The sequence below is a fragment of the Bos taurus genome, chromosome 1, assembly GCF_002263795.3.
Source record: "Bos taurus isolate L1 Dominette 01449 registration number 42190680 breed Hereford chromosome 1, ARS-UCD2.0, whole genome shotgun sequence".
NCBI classification, from domain to species: domain Eukaryota; kingdom Metazoa; phylum Chordata; class Mammalia; order Artiodactyla; family Bovidae; genus Bos; species Bos taurus.
In genome coordinates this window covers 152,165,191-152,185,044 of record NC_037328.1, presented here as the reverse complement: position 1 = coordinate 152,185,044, position 19,854 = coordinate 152,165,191, and the positions used below count along the sequence as shown (strand labels likewise).

General features: G+C 42.1%; 1 protein-coding gene across 1 annotated transcript in view; it reads left to right on the top strand.

Moving 5' to 3' along the window:
- The first annotated feature begins 1,408 nt into the window (after nucleotides 1–1,408).
- The window catches only part of LOC112448102 (collagen alpha-4(VI) chain), a 147,169-nt gene continuing 128,723 nt past the window's right edge, over nucleotides 1,409–19,854 (top strand). The window contains exons 1-2 of the mRNA XM_024997177.2: nucleotides 1,409–3,941; nucleotides 18,755–18,843. Of these exons, the coding sequence (XP_024852945.1) occupies nucleotides 18,759–18,843 (85 nt within the window). The 5' untranslated portion in view covers nucleotides 1,409–3,941; nucleotides 18,755–18,758. The remainder of the gene's footprint in view (nucleotides 3,942–18,754; nucleotides 18,844–19,854) is intronic.

Genomic DNA, 19,854 nt, shown 5'->3' with positions numbered 1-19,854 from the left:
CGCCAGACAAAGGAAGACACAGGTGGGTTATAGTATTTGGGGGAGGGGAGACAGGGTTTAGGAATTTCAACAAAACAGTTTTGCTGACTCAAAGCAGGGCCATGTGTAAAGATGTTGACACCAGATCTGAGCTGAGCTGAGAATCCAGGGTTGTGTTTCCTTGGGAATGACCAAGTTAAGATAAATGGGGAATGTGGTGTGCAAAACCATTATCAGAAGCTCTGCAACTGGATTGAAAATTGAGGCCGTTTTTCTGTGTTAAAAAGAACATAGATCCTTCGGGCAAGAATGAGGTGTTTTAGTCTCACTAAATACACTTCATCAGGGTCTCTCTTTAAATAACAACGTAGCTTTTGTAGTCAAACATCAAGGAGTGAGTGGAGGTATATTGTTGAGATTATTTGCCATTTATTCACTCTGCAAATATTTGTTGACATTTTACTGTAAATTGAAGGCAGGAGGAGAAGGAGACGACAGAGGATGAGATGGTTGGATGGCATCACTGACTAAATGGACATGAGTCTGGGTAAACTCTGGGAGCCAGTGATGGACAGGAAGGCCTGGCGTGCTGCGGTCCATGGGGTCACAAAGAGTCGGACACAACTGAGCGACTGAACTGAACTGAGCTGAATCATTACAAAGAAGATAGAATTTCTATCCTTGATGAGCTCACAATTTAGTGATGGAAATGTCATGGAAAGAAAGCAACCCAGTACTCTATGAGGAGCTCAGTAGTGAGTGTTGGCATAAATGTTTACAAGGACAAAGAGACAGTGTTGTGAAGTTTGTTTTGAGGAATCTGGTTCCATTCATGGCGAGAACAGTCAGTGGCAGGGAAGTCTGAGCTTTTAAGTGAGGAGATTTCGCTTTGAAGAAGCTGAGAAGATGCTGTCAGTGCTGTGAGCCTGTCCCTTCTGTGCATCTCGGAGCTCACCTGTGGCAGGTGGACAGTTCCTGAGCACGCATGTGCACAGCTTCTCAGTCCACACTTGAGAGCTTTCTCCCTCATGGGGAAGGGATGGGGGGGCGGAGAAGGACCTCCTCGTCCTGCCCCCAAGGGCAGACCTCCACCCCTAAAGGGCGACATGTGGTGATAAAGGCAACTGCCTTTCCCTGAAACAGATTTGAGGGTCATTCTGAGTTTCCTTGGACTGCAAGGAGATCCAACCAGTCCATCCTAAAGGAAATCTGTCCTGAATATTCATTGGAAGGACTGATGTTGAAGCTGAAACTCCAATACTTGGGCCACCTGATACAAAGAACTGACTCATTGGAAAAGACCCTGATGCTGGGAAAGATTGAAGGCGGGAGGAGAAGGGGACAAGAGAGGATGAGATGGCTGGATGGCATCACCGACTCGATGGACATGAATTTTGAGTAAACTCTGGGAGTCGGTGATGGACAGGGAAGCCTGGTGTGCTGCAGTCCTTGGGGTCGCAAAGAGTCAGACACTACTGAGCGCCTGAACTGAACTGAACTGAGTTTCTCAGAGGGTGCCCAGAGGGACTGGACCCAGTTGTCTGCAGAGGTAGCCCTCCTGAAGACATACCTTTTGGCTTTATTCCTCAGGTCTTACTTTCCATACCCCCATGCTTATTTCCTTGGCTCACTTTCCAAATAAGTTGCCTACACCCAAGTCCATGTCTCAGAAACGAAGGTGGCAAACTTCCTCCCTGTGGGAGAGAAATGCACAGGACAAGGGGGAAGGTGGTTTGAAGGTCAAAGAGAGGAACCAGAGCAGAGCAAAGCAGAGGGTGCTCTGAAGCAACAGAGGAAATACGGATCTTGCTGCCTAACCAGGGTCAGGGTTGGAGAGAGTTCAAGATCCTGAGCCTTCAGTCATCTTGGGGCCTAAGGTGCTGTTTTAGGAGATTAGAAGAAGTGGGTGCTATGAGGTGGGTGAGTTAGAGGGGAGAACGTGGATGACTTTTGAGCAAAGTAGGGAATGGGAGGCTGAAAGCACAGATTGGCAATAAATGTCCAAACATCACTGTTTTTTTTGCTGAAGAATTCTGCACGATTTTTGGTGTTTTCCTGCGGGCATCAGAATGTTTGGTGTGCCCCTATGTGACTTTGCCCCTGTTGTCCTCACGCCAGGAATGATTAAGGGGCCATTGGTGAAGAGGGAACTAGCCTATCACTTTGGAGGTTATCTTCTGTACAGAAGGCACTCTAGGTTTCATGTCACATTTAATAAACCTAGGAAAATACAGAAGCTTGAATTCAACTCTGTTAATGATAGATGGTCCTTCTCTTGACCGTTTTTTTTTTTTTTCCCCCCTGCAGGAAACCTCATTTGACGTCATTTCCTCCATCACTTATGCCTGAAAATAAACAACACTTGATTCCAAGTTGGGTCTTCAGATTTTGAGATAATGGTGATGCATATGTGTGCAAATGTGACAGGGATGGTAGCTGACACTCCTCCCCCATCCGTCCTCCGATGGAGTTGAGCTGGGCACCTGGTTGCCTAGTGAGAATCAAATCTCAAACTCTCTTGGCTGCAGGATATAGCTGTGAGACTCAGCTCTGCCCAGCGGAAGGCATATGGACAACTTGTGCTTCACTTTGTTCAGGAGATACTCTCTGGGCTTAGCTCATTCACTCTTCCTACTTGCTACCCTGTTGCTACTTACAGAAGCCTCAGATGTTACATGTTCAAATTGGGCTGTCTGCATTAGCCACCTCCCTGAGCGAGTGTGGGAGCAGAGCCGCTTACTGACCTGGAGTGCCCACCTAGGACTGAACTATTTGAGAGGGAAATGATCGTTTTTGTTCTTTAGGCTATATTATTGTTAGGTCTCATGTTACAGCAGCTTGATTTTTACACCCACTCATAAATACACGTCTATAAACATTTGTATATTTCCTCTGACTCCTAGGTCTCAAAGCAGCACGTGGTTGGCGTGGGCTAGTTGAGAGCATCCAGGAAGAACAGACGCTTGGGTTCTACCCTGACTGCGTAAAGCCTGTCAGTGTGGGGAGTCTTTGTGATTGTTAGATTCACGAGTTCATCCATCCATCCATCGTTTCACATGCTGCTTTGAGACCTAACATGTATAAGACTCTTTGGAAGGGGATATGAATGACACAAAGATTCATTATAAGCACTCCCTGCTTTCAAGAAGCTTATAGTCTAGAGACTTAAGGTAGAGACTAAATCAATGAAATAGGAGTAATTATGATAACTTTTTCTTCTAGGAAATTTCAATTAAAATTGAAAAGGCTAGTTTCATTTATATCATCGTGCTTTATTATTACTTTTTAAAACATTTTATTTTTGGCTGTCCTGGGTCTTTGATGCTGCACGACTTTCCTCTCTCTGCTGTGAGCCGGGGCTACACTCTAGTGGAGACGTGAGGGCTTCTCACGGTGGTGATTTCTCTTGCTCTGGAACAGGGTCTCTAGGGCACGCGGGCTTCAGTAATTGTGGTGAGAGGGCTCGGTGGTTGCAGTTCCTGGCTCTAGAGCACAGGTTCAAAAGTTGTGGTGGACGGGCTTAGTCGCTCCGCGGCATGTAGGATTTTTCCAGCCCAGGGATCGAACCCGTGTCTCCTGCATTGGCGGGCAGATTTTTTACCACGGAGCCACCAGGGAAGCCCTTACTTTATTATTATTACTTTTTTTTTTTTTTTTGAGAATGCTCTCCCTGGCAAGGTTTTGTATTCATTTTTGAGACCAGTGTTGACAGCATAAAGGACCATTTTATTCAATGGTGAGCAGGAGCACAAGTGATCTGTCAGGCTCCGCAAACACACTTTGCTCCTCCCCTCCCTCCCCTTCGTCTCCCCCAGGGAAAGGACTAAACACTGGAAAAGCCACGGGTCTTTGTGTCCTGGAGCCTTCCTGCACTCGAGGGAATTCCTGAGGCTTAAGCAGCTTCTCAAGGAATGAAGGCAAGCAGGAGAAATTGAAAGGGCCAGCCTGAAAGGTTTTGCCAGGTAAGAGGAAATTCTTCTTCCCAGGGAGAGTTTTATATAAGTGAGAACTCTAGCTATTCCATTTATTTTTGCAAATGCACTGCTTTTCTTTCATTTCCAGAAAGGGAGAGAGATGCATAGACAGACAGAGGAGAAACAGAGAGCGGGGAACCTCAGACGGCAAAGAACAGGAAAGAAAGTGAGATGGGGATAAAGACATAGAGGAAAAGATCAAGAGTGTTTGCTAGATATACATAGAAAGAGCAGCCTCTAAAATGAAGACTATGTTACCAAGGGGTCTGTAACTCTCTGAACTTTTATTAAGCAGGAAGATGTGAAATATTTTGAAATTGTACCTGAAATTTACCATCTGTGTGGATGGGGGAACCTGACTTAGGCAGACTCATGTGAATTCAATGAATTATTTCATTGGTGCAAATCTTTGGGAGACTTTAAAAATGAAGATTAATGTTAAAATGGTAAGAGGAAAGGAAGAAGAAAACCTTAAAGACTGAATGAACAAACAAGCTTAGTAGAAATAGAAAACTCAGTTTAAAAAATGAACATTTTTTACCTGAGAGCATTCCTGGGGGGTATGGGAGAATTTTAAGTTAGAAACAGGAGTTGTTTTTTTTTTTTTCTGTCTAGCTTGCCAGGATTCATATAACCTGATTACCATTTCCCTTTACATTTGAATACTATATACAATTTTGATAAGTAGTTTAAATGATTAGAGTTTTTAAAAATTCAAGTATAGTGGATTTACAATATCATGTTAGCTTCAGGTGTACTGCACAGTGATTCAGAAGTAAATAAATAAATATTCTTTTCCTGATTCTGTTCACTTATAGGTTATTACAAAATATTGTACTAAATAGTAGGTCCTTGTCATTCATCTATTTAATATATAGCAGCGTGTATGCTTTTTAATGGCAGGTGATAGCTTTATTAAGTATCTTGCTAACGTATAACACGGATTGCTATTCTTTTCACTGCCAAGATTGTAACAGCATCATCCCATAGCCACAAATCAGGATCGGTTTATCATCCTGCAGTAACGAAAGGAATCAAAATCTCAGTGGGTTAACACAACAAAAATGTACTTCATGCTGACGCCACCTAACACTGCAACGAGGCGCTGAGTCATGTGATGATTAGACATGTAGCAATACATTACCACGGATGCTTCATAACAACTGAGACGAGCTGGGAATGTTTTGTTAAATAGCACTACTGACTTCTGCATATGAGGGGAATAGTTAAACCTTTACCAAGTAACGGACGCACAGCACAGCACGAGACGTGTCCAAGCTCTGAATCCCGTAAGCCGGCCAAAAGTCAGTTAAATTTAAACGTTATAAACGAACAGGAGAAAACTAATATTCATGTCCAGAAATATTCTAATGAAAGACAGTCATGCTGAGCTGGCTTTGCATCCACCCTCGTGTGTGTGAGGCTGATCCTCCTGCTAAGACAGTCATGCTGAGCTGGCTTTGCATCCACCCACCTGTGTGCGGGGCTGATCCTCCTGCTAAGACAGTCATGCTGAGCAGGCTTTGCATCCACCCACCTGTGTGCGGGGCTGATCCTCCTGCTCTGCCTTTTACTCTTTCCTGATAAAAGTATTTAGACTGAAGAGTCTGATGAAACTGCTGCTTCTTCGTCTACATTTGACAAGTTTTGACACATTGTATTTTCATTGTCAGTTCTCCATATTTCCACCTCTATTATAATCTACTTGGTCTGTGAGTTATTTGGAAGTAGAGTGTGTGTGTTAATCCCAACCTCCTAACTTATCCCTCTTCCATCTTTCACCCTTGTTTTCTATGTCTCTGAGTCTCTTTCTGTTTTGTAAATAAGTTCATTTGATTCCTTTTTGTTTGTTTCCACATATAAGCGATATCGTATGATACTTGTCTTCCTCTGTCTGGTTTCCTTCACTTAGTACAATAATTCTGTACGAGGTTCATCCATGTTGCTGCAGATAGTGTTATGTCATTCCTTTTTATGGTGATTATTTAGATTTTTCAATGAAAAACTTCAAACATATAACAAAATTTTTAAAATTCACAGAGAATCCATGTATACACGTCACCCAGATTCACCATTAACATTTTAATACAGTTATTTAACTGCATATCCATCCCTCTATTCACCCATTAATCTATCTTTTTAAAATGAATTTTTAAGTAAATTATAGACATCCATACACTTCTCTCTAAATACTTTAGCAAGCATATCATTTGCTCTCTAGAGGTCAGGAAAATGTTTGTTTGTATAAAGCACTTCAGGAAAAGTTCGTGTGAAATTGATCAGGATGAGATTTTGTGTGAAATTCTTAGACAACTGGGGATGAAATTTCTAAATTTAAATTCACTGAGCAAGCATAGGGATGGTGATAACTATTAGGTGTGGGGTGAAAGAATATTGGTTGAGAGTTATTCCACAAGATCTGTAGGGGAAAAATCTATTGCCTTTTAATTCTCTTTGTAGGGATATTCAAAGGCTAAGAACCAGGCCCAGGGAATACAAAATATACGATGATGCTGTTTTAGTTTCAGGCCCTGAGTGCGTAGCCCCTAGGCCATCACAGAATTCTTTCTGGTCATTTCTGACTCATAAGAATGGGTACTGAAAGGTCTGTGGATGGGTTTATTCTGCAGCTGGCCAGGAGTGACAAGGCCCTGTCCACCTTTTTGCAGAAACAGCAGGTGTGGCATATTACAGAGTCACTAGGAAATGAAATGATAAATACTGTCTACTGATATTTTGACCTCAAATATCCTGAACCTGAAGACTCTTTAAAAAAAGATCATATAGGGAATCGTTTTGTCCAAATATTCTAACATAATCTTGTTTTTATGTTTGAGCAACTCACCATCTAAGTGAGTTTTTCTGGTTGTGAGTTTTGAAAGATTCACCGTTCCCACTGCCTCCATCCTCACCTTGGGCATGGGTTGCAGTCTGGACCAGCTCTGTCTCCAGTTCTCAGAGATCTTACACCAAGTCCCCTTCAAATACGGTGCCTATGATCTGGTTTTCCTTATTCTATGAATCTGCCAAATGTTTAGTTTTATGCTGTTTGTTCTGACTGTATTTTTAACACAGGTGAATTAAAAATATAGTTGTCATTAAAATGTAAAAGTGAACCCGGGTGGCTTGGTCCTCCATTTATGAAAAACAACACCTTAGGAGGCAGCAATCTTCCTGAGTGCCTCTGAATCCTGGTACAGAACATTCTCTCTTAAGAACAGAATGTCACTGAGCAAATGTACTCATGCAACAAGTATTTGAGTAGGTTGAACACCTCCTGTGTGCCAGGTGCTGGGGATCCATCATGGATAAAGAAAGTTGCCTCATGGTGCTTCTATTCTAGCTGAACTCAGGGGTGTGACAACAGGTAATTAATAAAAGCCAGGATAAATATTGTAGGGCGTGTTAGAAGGTGAAGAGGAGATGCAGGATAGGGTGGGGGATTGGGGGTGCTGAGAGATGAGGTGGGTAGCAGTTTTAAATAGAATGACTGGGGTTGGAGCTTTTTGAGAAGGTGACGTTGGCAAAGATTTGAGGGAGGCTGGGGAATTGGCCACGTGGATATATGGGGAGACATGTTCCAGACAGAGGAAGCAGCTTGTGCAGAGACCCTGGATGGGGAGAGTAACTGGCTCGTTTGAAGAGCAGTCAGGTGGCCACAATGATCAGAACGGAATGAACAAGCTAAGACATGAGTCATAGAGAAAACCGTGGGCAGATCACACAGGACCCCAAATAGCCTGCTGTGTCTTTTTACTCTGAGTGAAACAAGGAGCTGTTGGAAGGATCTGAGCAGAGTTGACTTAGGCTTTCAAAGGATTGCCCTGGATTTAATCGACTGCAGGGAGACAGGTGAAAAGCAGGGACGCCCATGAAGGTTGTAGGAATCAGGCAAGAAAGATGACATCAGCTTGACCTAGGCTATTTGCTCTATGCTGGAGAGATAGGATCAGTTCTAGAGGGGGAGCTTTAGAGGTGGAGCTGAGAGGGTTTCCTGACAGATTGGATTCGGGGTGGGCACACGGGAAAGGAGTTAATGAAGACCCCTTGGGTCAGGGCTGTGCTCCCACACTGCAGTTGCATGAACTCGGGAGAAATGAAGGGAGAAAGGGAAAAGGAAGCAAGAAAAGAGAGAGCCAAAACGGGAACTGTTCTCAGTGCTGAGTGTATGTAAGTGATGAAGACACAGTCTTCACAAATCCCAGCTATTTTTTTTTTTTAATTGAAATACATGTGCATGTTTCAGAGGGCACACAGAACAGGGAACAATTTGCTAGCAGGCTCGAGTCAGGGAGGTGACATTTGAATTGGGTTTTGGAAGATGAATAAGAGACTGCCAGGTGTATGTGTATGCATAGGTGTGTGTACATGTGTGCACATGTATTGAGGCTGAGGAATGGTGTGCAGATTTCTCAGAAGAGGGAAGGAGTAAGTGACACGTTTGGAATCCGCAGAATATAATCAGGTGACATTTAGAGAGTTTTGTAGCCTAGCCAATGCATCCCATGATCTGTAAAGTAGTGTCTTTATCTTTCTGAGGCTCGGTAGGATGGTGTTGCTGCATTTAGTGGGTTGTTTTTTTTTTTTCAGTTTGTCTTTAAAAATTTTATTATACACTATTCAAGATATTCAAAAAAGATACGAAGAATAGTTTAAGGTCACCTAGTGATTTTAAGCTGAAGTCCTGCAGGCAAAACGTTAACTCAAAGAGTACTTGGGATTGGGTTAAGTCACTTGGTTGTGTCCGACTCTTTGTAACCCTATGGACTGTAGCCCACCAGGCTCCTCTGTCCATGGGATTCTCCAGGCAAGAATGCTGGAGTGGGTTGCCATTTCCTTCCCCAGGGGATCTTCGCTACCCAGGGATCAAACCGGGTCTCCTGCATTGCAGGCAGACACTTTACTGTCTGAGCCACCAGGGAAGCCTGACCGCTGGTTTAAAAGAGTTTTTCTCAACTAGGTGACCACACTGCCACCAGCGTTCTGTCACACTTGGTACCTGACTCCTGTGATTTATGGAGTCTTCTCTCACTGCTTTAAAAAGTTTGTGACAATCCCAATTCTCACTTTCATCGTGATGAAACAGGAGAGAAGGGGCAGGGCACAACCTTCAAAGGAATGGAACTGCCATAGGACATGACAAAAACTGGTTGGAAGATTTGACTTCAGTAGACCTTGAGCCTCGTTATGCGTTCATTGTAATGCATTAGCTAAGTGACACACTCACCAGCATTTTGACAGTTCTGAGACCAACCATAAAAGGTGAAAAAGTGGGTGGTTGCTCAAATCCTGGAAAATCCCCATCCCTTCCTGAAAATAATTGGAATGACCCTCCCACTCATTAGCCTATGAAATGAGCTAATGAGTAGGAGGATTCAACCATGCCGTGTTTCAAGGCTGCTCTCTCCCTCTCAGATGGCCCACCCTCTTGCCTGTGGAGTGTTTCTCTCTAGATAAATCCACTTCTGACCTCATCTCCAGATTCTTTCTGGAGGAAGCAAGAACCTCAAATTCACCTGGAACGGTAGCATGGTTATTTCAGAGGCTTAATAAAACAAACAGTAGTCACAGCCCCCTGATTCAAGGAAAGCATCTCTCTGGGAATGAAAAACGTTGAGGTTTGATTCTGTCAATTAGAAAGGAGTAAATTTAGGGGATTTTGTTCCAAATATTACTGCCATACAAAGGTGATGGTAACTTCTCAAGTTGTATGGCTTTTTACAAAATCCTTCGTCCCCCATTAGCATATGCTGACCTCACCATAACCTGGCCAAGTGGTGATAGCAAGTGGCTTTTATTTTATGCTGACAGAACTGAACCTCAGAGAGTTTAAGAGACTACAGAAAGCCATGTAATAAGAATGTAGCGGGGCTGAGGCCTGAACTAGAAAATTCAAAATCAAGTTCTGTGCAGTTTTTACTGCTCCTCATTATACTTCCTTCTGCAGTTTCTGGAGCAATCTTCTTCTTAAAGGATATGAAAGCACTAAAGGACCGTAATGATGTCAGTCTGGACAGTGGCCAGGGGCCTTTGGATCTTGTCCTTATTCACTGTGATGGCCTGCTCTTTCTGTTCCCTGGTGTCAGGCAGCACCAAGCGTCGGAGTGCCCTGGCCCGCCCAAGTCTTTGGAGATGCTCCATCTGCCTCATGGATTATAGGCATCCATCCTGAATGAAGTGCTTCAGAAAGACAGGGTGGTTACTCCTGTTTCTCTAATGAGTCTAAGTTCATGAAGTGCTGGGGTGATGGAGTTTTTAAGCCACACACAACTTAAAGGATTTTGAATAAATATTCTTTTTTCTTTGAATTGAATTATTTAGGCAGTTTGTTCAATCTTTTATATAGTGATCATAAAAGAAGAAAGATTTATTAGTTGGCTTCAACGTTCCCAGCACTGCGAAGAATTCCCAGACCGAGGCTCTGCCTTCTGTGTGTTCCCAGCTTGGTGAGGGATATAAATATCAGGTGAATAACAAGCAATAGAATAAATGCGTAATTGAGGTATGAACCAGGCATCATGGGAAACTAGATGGATCGGAATGTGCAGAGGGTGATCGTTTAAAACTTCCCAACAGCTGAGATTGTGTTCTGTTCTCAGACTTTGAACACTTCACAAATTCATTGTGTTCCAACCTAGTAATGATTACAGCTGATGGAAGTACCACGGCCATCAGCTCTATGTATTGTGATGTGCTGTGCTCTGCGGAACTCCACTGTTATAATCCTTATCCCTCCCTGGAGGAATGCTCTATAGTTCTGCATTTTATTTTAATTTTTTTTCTGAGTCTAATGACACATTGTCATTGAAATGTTTGGTGGAGTCTCTCTCGAATTTTCTACAACAAAGTTGGATATTTATCCAGGCTGTTAAAAGATTTGTGAATGGGCACGGAAGCAAATGTTAATGTTTATGTGATGGTTAAAGGCTAACCTTTAGTGTTCTTTTGACTGTCAAACATGCTGTGTGGATCCTAATGTGATGTGTACAGAAGAATCTGTTCATGTTCCCCAATTGTTTGTCTTCTGTGACTTCCTGTTGCCCAGATGTGGTACACAGCAGGGCTGCCTTGTGAGAAAACCAAAACTATAGTGCTTAAAATAATCCTGCTTAAGTAACTGGGAATAATAAAAAATAAAAAGGGAACATGTCACTGGATTTCAGAGAATAAAGTATAATCAAAAAGAAAATCAGAAAAATGTGTTTAATCTTGCACATTCACGCTGGGTCTTTCATCCAAATATATTGAAGCTTCTGCTTACCTCTTGGTCATGTGTACACAAAGAAAACATTCTTTAATTGATCATCTCTTCCCTTTCCCCACGTGGTTGATAATAGACACTTGATTTTCTCCATGTGGAGCTAGAGATGCTGTTGAAGGTAAACAGAGCAGACATCTGTCTGAGTGGGAACTGCTGCGTGCTAAGTACACAGAAGAATGATTTTAAAAGTGTGCTTCCTTGGACTAGCTCAGCATTCAAATTCTCAGGTCCCACCTTGGACCTGCTGAATCAGAACCACTGGAGGTGGGCTTCAGAGCTGGGTTTTGACAAATTCTCTGGGTGATTCTGATGCAATGCTCAAGTTTGAGAGCCCCTGGCATAGAACATTAGAGATGGTATCTTTTCATTTTACTGCTGAGTGGTCCGTGGAGGAAGAACAGAAACCTTGAAGGACACTTTTGTATAAAGCACTGTTCAGTTCAGTCACTCAGTCGTGTCTGACTCTTTGCGATCCCATGGACTGCAGCACGCCAGGCTTCCCTGTCCATCACCAACTCCCAGAGCTTGCTCAAACTCATATCCATCGAGTTGGTGATGCCATCCAGCCATCTCATCCTCTGTCATCCCCTTCTCCTCCCACCTTCAATCTTTCCCAGCATCAGGGTCTTTTCAAATGAGTCAGTTCTTCTTATCAGGTGGCCAAAGGATTGGAGTTTCAGCTTCTACATCAGTCCTTCCAATGAACACCCAGGACTGATCTCCTTTAGGATGGACTGGTTGGATCTCTTTGCAGTCCCAGGGACTCTCAAGAGTCTTCTCCAACACCACAGTTCAAAAGCATCAATTCTTTGGCACTCAGCTTTCTTTATAGTCCAACTCTCACATCCATACATGACTACTGGAAAACCCATAGCTTTGACTAGATGGACCTTTGTTGGCAAAGTAATGTCTCTGCTTTTGAATATGCTGTCTAGGTTGGTAATAGTTTTCCTTCCAAGGAGCAAGTATCTTTTAGTTTCATGGCTGCAGTCACCATCTGCAGTGATTTTGGAGCCCGAAAAGAGAAAATCTGTCTGTGCTTCCACTTTTCCCCCTTCTATTTGCCATGAAGTGATAGGACCAGATGCCATGATCTTAGTTTTCTTAATGTTGAGTTTCAAGCCTGCTTTCTCACTCTCCTCTTTGAGAGGAGAGAGCTCTTTAGTTCCTCTTCAGTTTTGGCCATTAGAGTGGTATTATCTCATATCTGAGGTTGTTGATATTTCTCCCAGGAATCTTGATTCGAGCTTGTGCTTCATCCAGCCCTGCATTTCACACGATGTACTTTGCATGTAAGTTAAATAAGCAGGATGAAAATATGCAGCCTTGTCATATTCCTTTCTTGGGAAACGAGTATGACAAAGCTGTGTACTGTCACCCTGGTTATTTAGCTTATATGCAGAGTACATCTTGCTAGACCATGTCAGTTGTTCTATGTCTGAATACAGGTAAGGTGGTCTAGTACTCCCATCTTTTTAAGAATTTTCCACAGTTTGTTGTGATCCACACAGCTAGCTTGTGCTGTGCTAAGTTGCTTCAGTCGTGTCTGATTCTGTGTGATCCCATGGACTGCAGCCCGCCAGGCTCCTCTGACCATGGGATTCTCCAGTCAAGAATACTGGAGTGGGTTGCCATGCCCTCCTCCAGGGGATCTTCCTGACCCAGGGACTGATCCCATGTCACTACATTGGTAGGCAGGTTCTTTACTACTAGTGCCACATGGGAAGCCCTGTTAGCATGTGAAATGAGTGCAGTTGTGCAGTAGTTAGAACAGGCAATGGCACCCCACTCCAGTACTCTTGCCTGGAAAATCCCATGGGTGGAGGAGCCTGGTAGGCTGCAGTCCATGGGGTCACGAAGAGCCGGACATGACTGAGCGACTTCTCTTTCACTTTTCACTTTCATGCATTGGAGAAGGAAATGGCAACCCACTCCAGTGTTCTTGCCTTGGAGAATCCCAGGGACGGGGGAGCCTGGTGGGCTGCCATCTATGGAGTCTCACAGAGTCAGACATGACTGAAGTGACGCAGCAGCAGCAGCAGCAGCAGCAGCAGCAGTAGAACATTCTTTGGCATTGACCTTCTTTGGGATTAGAACAAAAACTGACCTTTTCCAATTCTGTGGCCACTGCTGAGTTTTCCAAGTTTGCTGGCATATTGAGTGCAGCACTTTAACAGCACCATCTTTTAGAATTTTGAAGAGCTCACCTGGAATTCCATTACCTCCACTAGCTTAGTTTGTAGTGATGTTTCCTAAGGCCCTCTTGACTTCACACTCCAGGATGTCTGGTTCCAGATGAGTTATGGGAGTCATTAACACTGCTTTTCATAGTTCTGCTTATTCTTGCCACCTCTTCTTAATCTCTTCTGCTTCTGTTAGGTCCTTAACCATTTTTGTCTTTTACTGTGTTCTTCCTTGTATGAAATGTTGCCTTGATATCTCCAATTTTCTTGAAGAGATCTTTCCCATTCCATTGTTCTCCTCTATGCCTTTGCATTGCACATTTCAGAAGGGCTTCTTATCTCTCGTTGCTATTCTCTGGGATTCTGCCTTCAGTTGGGTATGTCTTTTCTTCTCCCTTTCCTTTCACTTCTCTTCTATCCTCAGTTATTTGTAAAAACTTCTTCAGACAACCACTTTGCCTTCTTCCATTTCTTTTTCCTGGGAATGGTTTTGGTCACCACCTCCTGTACAATGTAATGAACCTCCATCTATAGTACTTCAGGTACTCTATCAGATATAATCCCTTGAATCTATTCATCACCTCTACTGTATAATCATAAGGGATTTGATTTAGGTCATACCTGAATGGCCTAATGGTTTTCCCTACTTTCTTCAATTTAAGCTGAATTTTGCAATAAGGAGCTCATGGTCTGAGCCACAGTCAACTCCCAGTCTTGTTTTTGCTGTCTGTATAGAGCTTCTCCATCTTCAGCTGTAAAAAACATAACCAATCTGATTTTTATCTTGGCCATCTGATGCAGATGCATGTGTAGAGCTATCTCTTGGGTTGTTGGAAAAGGGTGTTTACTATGACCAGCATGTTCTCGTGACAAAATTCTGTTAGCCTTTGCCCTGCTTCATTTTGTACTCCAAGGACAAACTCGCCTTTAATTCCATGTATCTCTTGACTTCCTACTTTTGCATTCCAATCCCCTATGATGAAAAAGACATCTTTTTTGGTATTAGTTGTAGAAGATGTTGTAGGTTTTCATTGAACCATTCAGCTTCAGCTTCTTCAGCATTAGTAGTTGGGGCATAGACTTGGATTACTGTGATGTTGAATGGTTTGTCTTGAAAATGAACCAAGATCATTCTGTTGTTTTTCAGATTGCACCCAAGTACTGCATATTGAACTATTTTGTTAACTGTGAAGGTTATTCCATTTCTTCTAAGGGACGCTTGCCTAGCGTAGTAGATATAATGGTCATCGAATTAAATTTGCCCATTCCCACCCATTTTAGTTCACTGATTCCTAAGATGTCAATGTACAATCTTGCCATCCGCTGCTTGACCACATCTAACTTACCTTGATTCATGAACCTAACATTCCAGGTTCCTTTGCCATATTGTTCCTTACAGCATTGGACTTTACTTTCACCACCAGACAGATCCACAACTGAGCATCATTTCTGCTTTGGTCCAGCTTCTTCCTTCTTTCTGGCTCTATCAGTAATGGCCCTCAGCTTTCCCCCAGTAGCGTATTGGACAACTTCCAAGGTGGGACACTCTTCTTCTGGTATCAGGTCGTCTTCTCTTTTTATACTGTTCATGGGTTTCTCATGTAAGAGTCCTGGAATGGGTTGCCATTTCCTCCTCCAGCGGACCACATTTTGGTAGAACTCTTCACTATGGCCCGTCCATCTTGGGTGGCCCTGTGCAGTATGGCTCATATCTTCATTGAATTACTCAAATCCCTTCACCATGACAAGGCTGTGATCCATGAAAGGGATGTGATATTAGTTTATCCTGTTATCATTGATATTAATTCTGATAACCAGGTTAAGCTTTGTCCATATTTCTCCATTGTACTTTTCTTTGTCCTCAGTAATTTATAAGTAATTTGTCAGAAGATACTTTGAAACTGTTAAAATCCTGTTCCTAACACACTTTTACCCAGTGGTGTTAAAATCTCTTGATGATTCTTCCCTGAATCAATTATTACTATGGTGGTTGCAAAGTAATTTAACTGAAGGAAGTAATCTTTAAAAGTAGACCTTTCAGATAACTATTTGAGCAACAGAGTTTGAGAGAATTCTCTCTCTACCCAAACCCACTAGAATTATTTCTAGAATCAGTATCCTATGCTATTCCTGCCTAATTACAACTCATTTAATGACTTCCAGTTTTGGCCTCCACAATGAGCCCTGCATGTCTCACCCCCTTCAGCTTAAATTAGATATAAACATCCTCATGAAATAGTATATATAATGTAGACATTAAGTCAATCTACAAACATTTTTCTCCTCATTGACACAGCACACACACACATGCACAGCTGTAAAATGCTTATGAATTTTGAGTTTCCCACTAGATTTCCATAAACAGCCCTAGGGCTTTGTTTGTTCCTAGTTGCTCAGTCATGTCCGACTCTTTGTGACCCCATGGCCTGTAGCCTGCCAGGCTCCTTGTCCATGGGATTCTCCAGGCAAAAATACTGGAGTGAGTAGCCATGCCCTCCTCCAGGGGATCTTCCCAAGCCAGGGATCGAACCCAGGTCTCCCACATTGCAGGCGGATTCTTTACCATCTGAGCCACCAGGGAAGCCCTTTGTTTACAAGTGCTTGGTTTACAACTAACTAAAAATACTTCTCATTTCTTATGATTAATTGCATTAATGCTAATAATTAGGACATAAAGAAATTTAAAAATGTAGATATTCTACTTCAAGGTTTTATATTTCACCTAGCCTTATAACCTAAGAACTAAAAAAAATGATGTATGGTATCTTACTGTAATGATAGCAATTATCTAATCATAATGCATGAGTTTATTTTGGATCATTCTTCCTGGCTCTATAAAACTCAATCTCTTTAACCTAACACTGTCCTTAATCCATTAGAGCAGTCTATTCTTTAAGAGTCATCCTCTCATTTATTTGTTATTAGACGAAAGTTTGTTGGGGAATAGAAAGTTATTCTTGAAGTATCTTTTCTCAAATTACTTGTAAGTCTCCTTACAGATTCATTAATGGGAGGTTGATGTGCAAACTGAGGAACAGAGAAATCCAATTATATCACACCTATTCATTGGAAAATCACTGGATTATTGCCCTAAGGAAGGCTTGTAATATAGTTGGCAATATTATAGGTGTCCGAAGTCAGTGCTTGATGATGGGAAAGACTGAGGGAAGGAGACGAAGGGGGTGACAGAAGATGAGATGGTTGGATGGCATCACCAACTCACAGGACATGAGTTTGAGCAAGCTCTGGGAGATGGTGAAGGACAGGGAAGCCTGGCGTGTTGCAGTCCATGGGAGTCACAAAGAGTTGAACGTGAGTTAGCGACTAAACAACAACAACAATTCACTGCCAAGCCCCCCTAGAGTCATCACGTCAACCTTGAGAGGTGAACTGGCTTGCTCAAGTCCACAGAGTCAGAGGTCAAGCTGAAACCAGAATCAAGGGCCATGGGCATCCTTTGAAGTCAAGACTTCTCCCAGTATTTTCTGTTGGTGTGAAATAATAAACAGGTGTGGTTATCTCACAGCCTTGAGTCACTCTCAAGGAGAAAATGAAGCATGCACGGTAGAAATGTGTCTTAGAGAAGCAGGGTGGCTACATTTACACCTTCTGCAGAGAGAACTCAGCCATTGGGTGGCTGCTATTTCCGGGCATCATGATATCATTTCTACACATATTTTGCTTACAGGGCTTGAGACTGCAAAGTGATTTAGACGATATGAGATTTTTTTGCTTAAATTCCTTGATAAGTTTAAAGAGGGCTTGAGCTCACATTATTACCCCAAGGTAAATTGCTTTAGATCTTCATTTTACTTGAAGGTGGACTCTAGGGAGCTGAGTGACAGTCTGGACTTTGGAGGTCTTCTTTGAAGGGTTCGAAACAGATGTCTGAGATACAGCAATGTGCTGGACCTGGAGTCACGTTACTGGGGACAAAACCTGACTGCATGGCTATGCATCCCTGGAACACTACTTAAGCCTTTCTGGGACCTGATTTTTTTTCATTTCCACCACCAAAACGAGCAGAGTAAGTTCTGCTTAGCTGGTTCTTTCCTAGATTTCAGATGACAAACATAGAGATTAGCACAATAACTTACCAAGGAACAATCGATTGAAAGTGAAAATTAAGCCAAATAAAAGATATAAATTAAAATAAGCACAACAAAATAACTGCCTTATTAATATACAATGCAAAGTGCTAGTAATCCTCTACCTCCACAGATTCTGAGTTGCAAATCAGTGGGAATACATTTTCACTTTTACATAACAGATTTCCAAGAAGACTTATTTAATGAGAACTTAAAGAGTGGTTTTATGTTCCAGGCACAAACTCTTTTACAATAATGAACTCATTTGATTGAGGCAGATGCTATTATGCCCCCATTTTACAAATGGGGAAACTGAGAAGAGAAACAACTTGCCCAAGATCAACCATGAAGTAGAGGATCTGGGATTCAAACCTAGGCCACCTGTCTCCAAGAATCCTCACTTTTAACCCCACTGCTCTCTGTAGGGAACGGCTGTGAGGTCAGCCATAAAGATGAGGTGTTCCCTGTTCCAGGTGGAGCGTGTCATTCATTCAAGGTGATTGCTGTGTTGTTCTTATTTTTAAACATATGGAGCATCTCAGAGTCAAAAATTAGAAATGGTATTGGAAGTGGATAATTACCGTGGGAACCTTTGAAAATAGATCCAAGTTTAGGGTAGAGAAGTCTGGTGGTTTTGCTTCTTCTGGGAACTCATTAAATATTCTCAGGATAGCTTGGTTTTATCAGACAGATGTCCTTCTGAGATACTTGAGTATTTCCTTATGCCACAATGTTTACCAGGTCATTCAATGCTTGTATAAAAATACAGGCAAACTCATCCAGAAATGTTTCTGTTCCACCAAATGACTTTAGTGTGCGGAACAGTGGTTCTACCCTATGCCTGTATGCTTCCTCATTTATAGCCATATCTGGACAACTTTAAACAGTTGAAGTCTGCAGTACATACTGTTTACAGAATCTTCCAGAATTGGGTCAGCAAGACCATTTTCCTTGCATAATCAAAAAAAAAAAACAAAAACGTGGTAACATGTCCTTCTTCAGTTTTATAACACTTCTGTTGGTCTGGGGAAAGACATAGTTGTGTCTGTTTCTGTTTTTTTTTTTTTTAATTAATTTATTTTTTAATTGAAGGATAATCGCTTTACAGAATTTTGTTGTTTTCTGTCAAACCTCAACATGAATCAGCCACAGGTATACATATAAAAGAATAACCCGTATTGAAGTATAATGAATATACAATATGATATGCACTCATTTTTAACTGTATGAATACATAATTTTAATTCAGAGGTATCTTTTTCTCTCTAGATACATGTCTGAAATGGAGACTTGGAAGATGTTTTGGGGAATCATCTTCCTTGCAGCTGGTTTTGGCTTCATCAAGTCACAGAGAATTGGTAATGCATCTTTAAGCCAAAAATGAAGACCTTGCCAGGAATAGAGGGGTAGTGACAATATTAAAAGAAAATATCACAGGAATTTCATATTTAATGAAAGGGAAATGATTCTTTTAAAGAGAACTTGAAAATCTCCACGTTTTTAGTAAATGGGCCTTTGATTTTTTTCAAAGCTTAACCTCAAACGGCAAAAAAAGATATTAAAAGTGCTACTCTTCTGAATGAGTTATTAAGCTCTCAAATGATTTTGTGAAAATGGACCTATTCTGTTGACTCTGCATTTTGCTTTGTCTCCTTTGGCTGTGCTTTTCCACATTCAGTTCAGTTCAGTTGCTCAGTCGTGTCCGTCTTTTTGCGACCCCAATGGACTGCAGCACACCAGGCCTCCTTGTCTATCACCAACTCCCAGAGCTTACTCAAACTCATGTCCGTTGAGTCAATGATGCCATCCAACCATCTCATCCTCTGTCATCCCCTTCTCCCGCCTTCAATCCTTCCTAGTATCAGGGTCTTTTCGAACAACTCAGCTCTTCACATGAGGTGGCCAAAGTATTGGAGTTTCAGCTTCTGCATCAGTCCTTCCAGTGAACACCCAGGACTGATCTCCTTTAGGATGGACTGGCTGGATCTCCTTGCAGTCCAAGGGACTCTCAAGGGTCTTCTCGAACACCACAGTTCAAAAGCATCAATTCTTCCATGCTCAGCTTTCTTTATAGTCCAATTCTCACATCCATACATGACTACTGGAAAAACCATAGCCATGACTAAACAGACCTGCATACAGATTTCTCAAGAGGAAGATAAGGTGGTCTGGTATTCCCATATCTTTCAGAATTTTCCACAGTTTATTGTAATCCACACAGTCAAAGGCTTGGCATAGTCAATAAAGCAGAAGTAAATGTTTTTCTGGAACTCTCTTGCTTTCTCCATGATCTAGCAGATGTTGGCAATTTGACCTCTGGTTCCTCTGCCTTTTCTAAAACCAGCTTGAACATCTGGAAGTTCATGGTT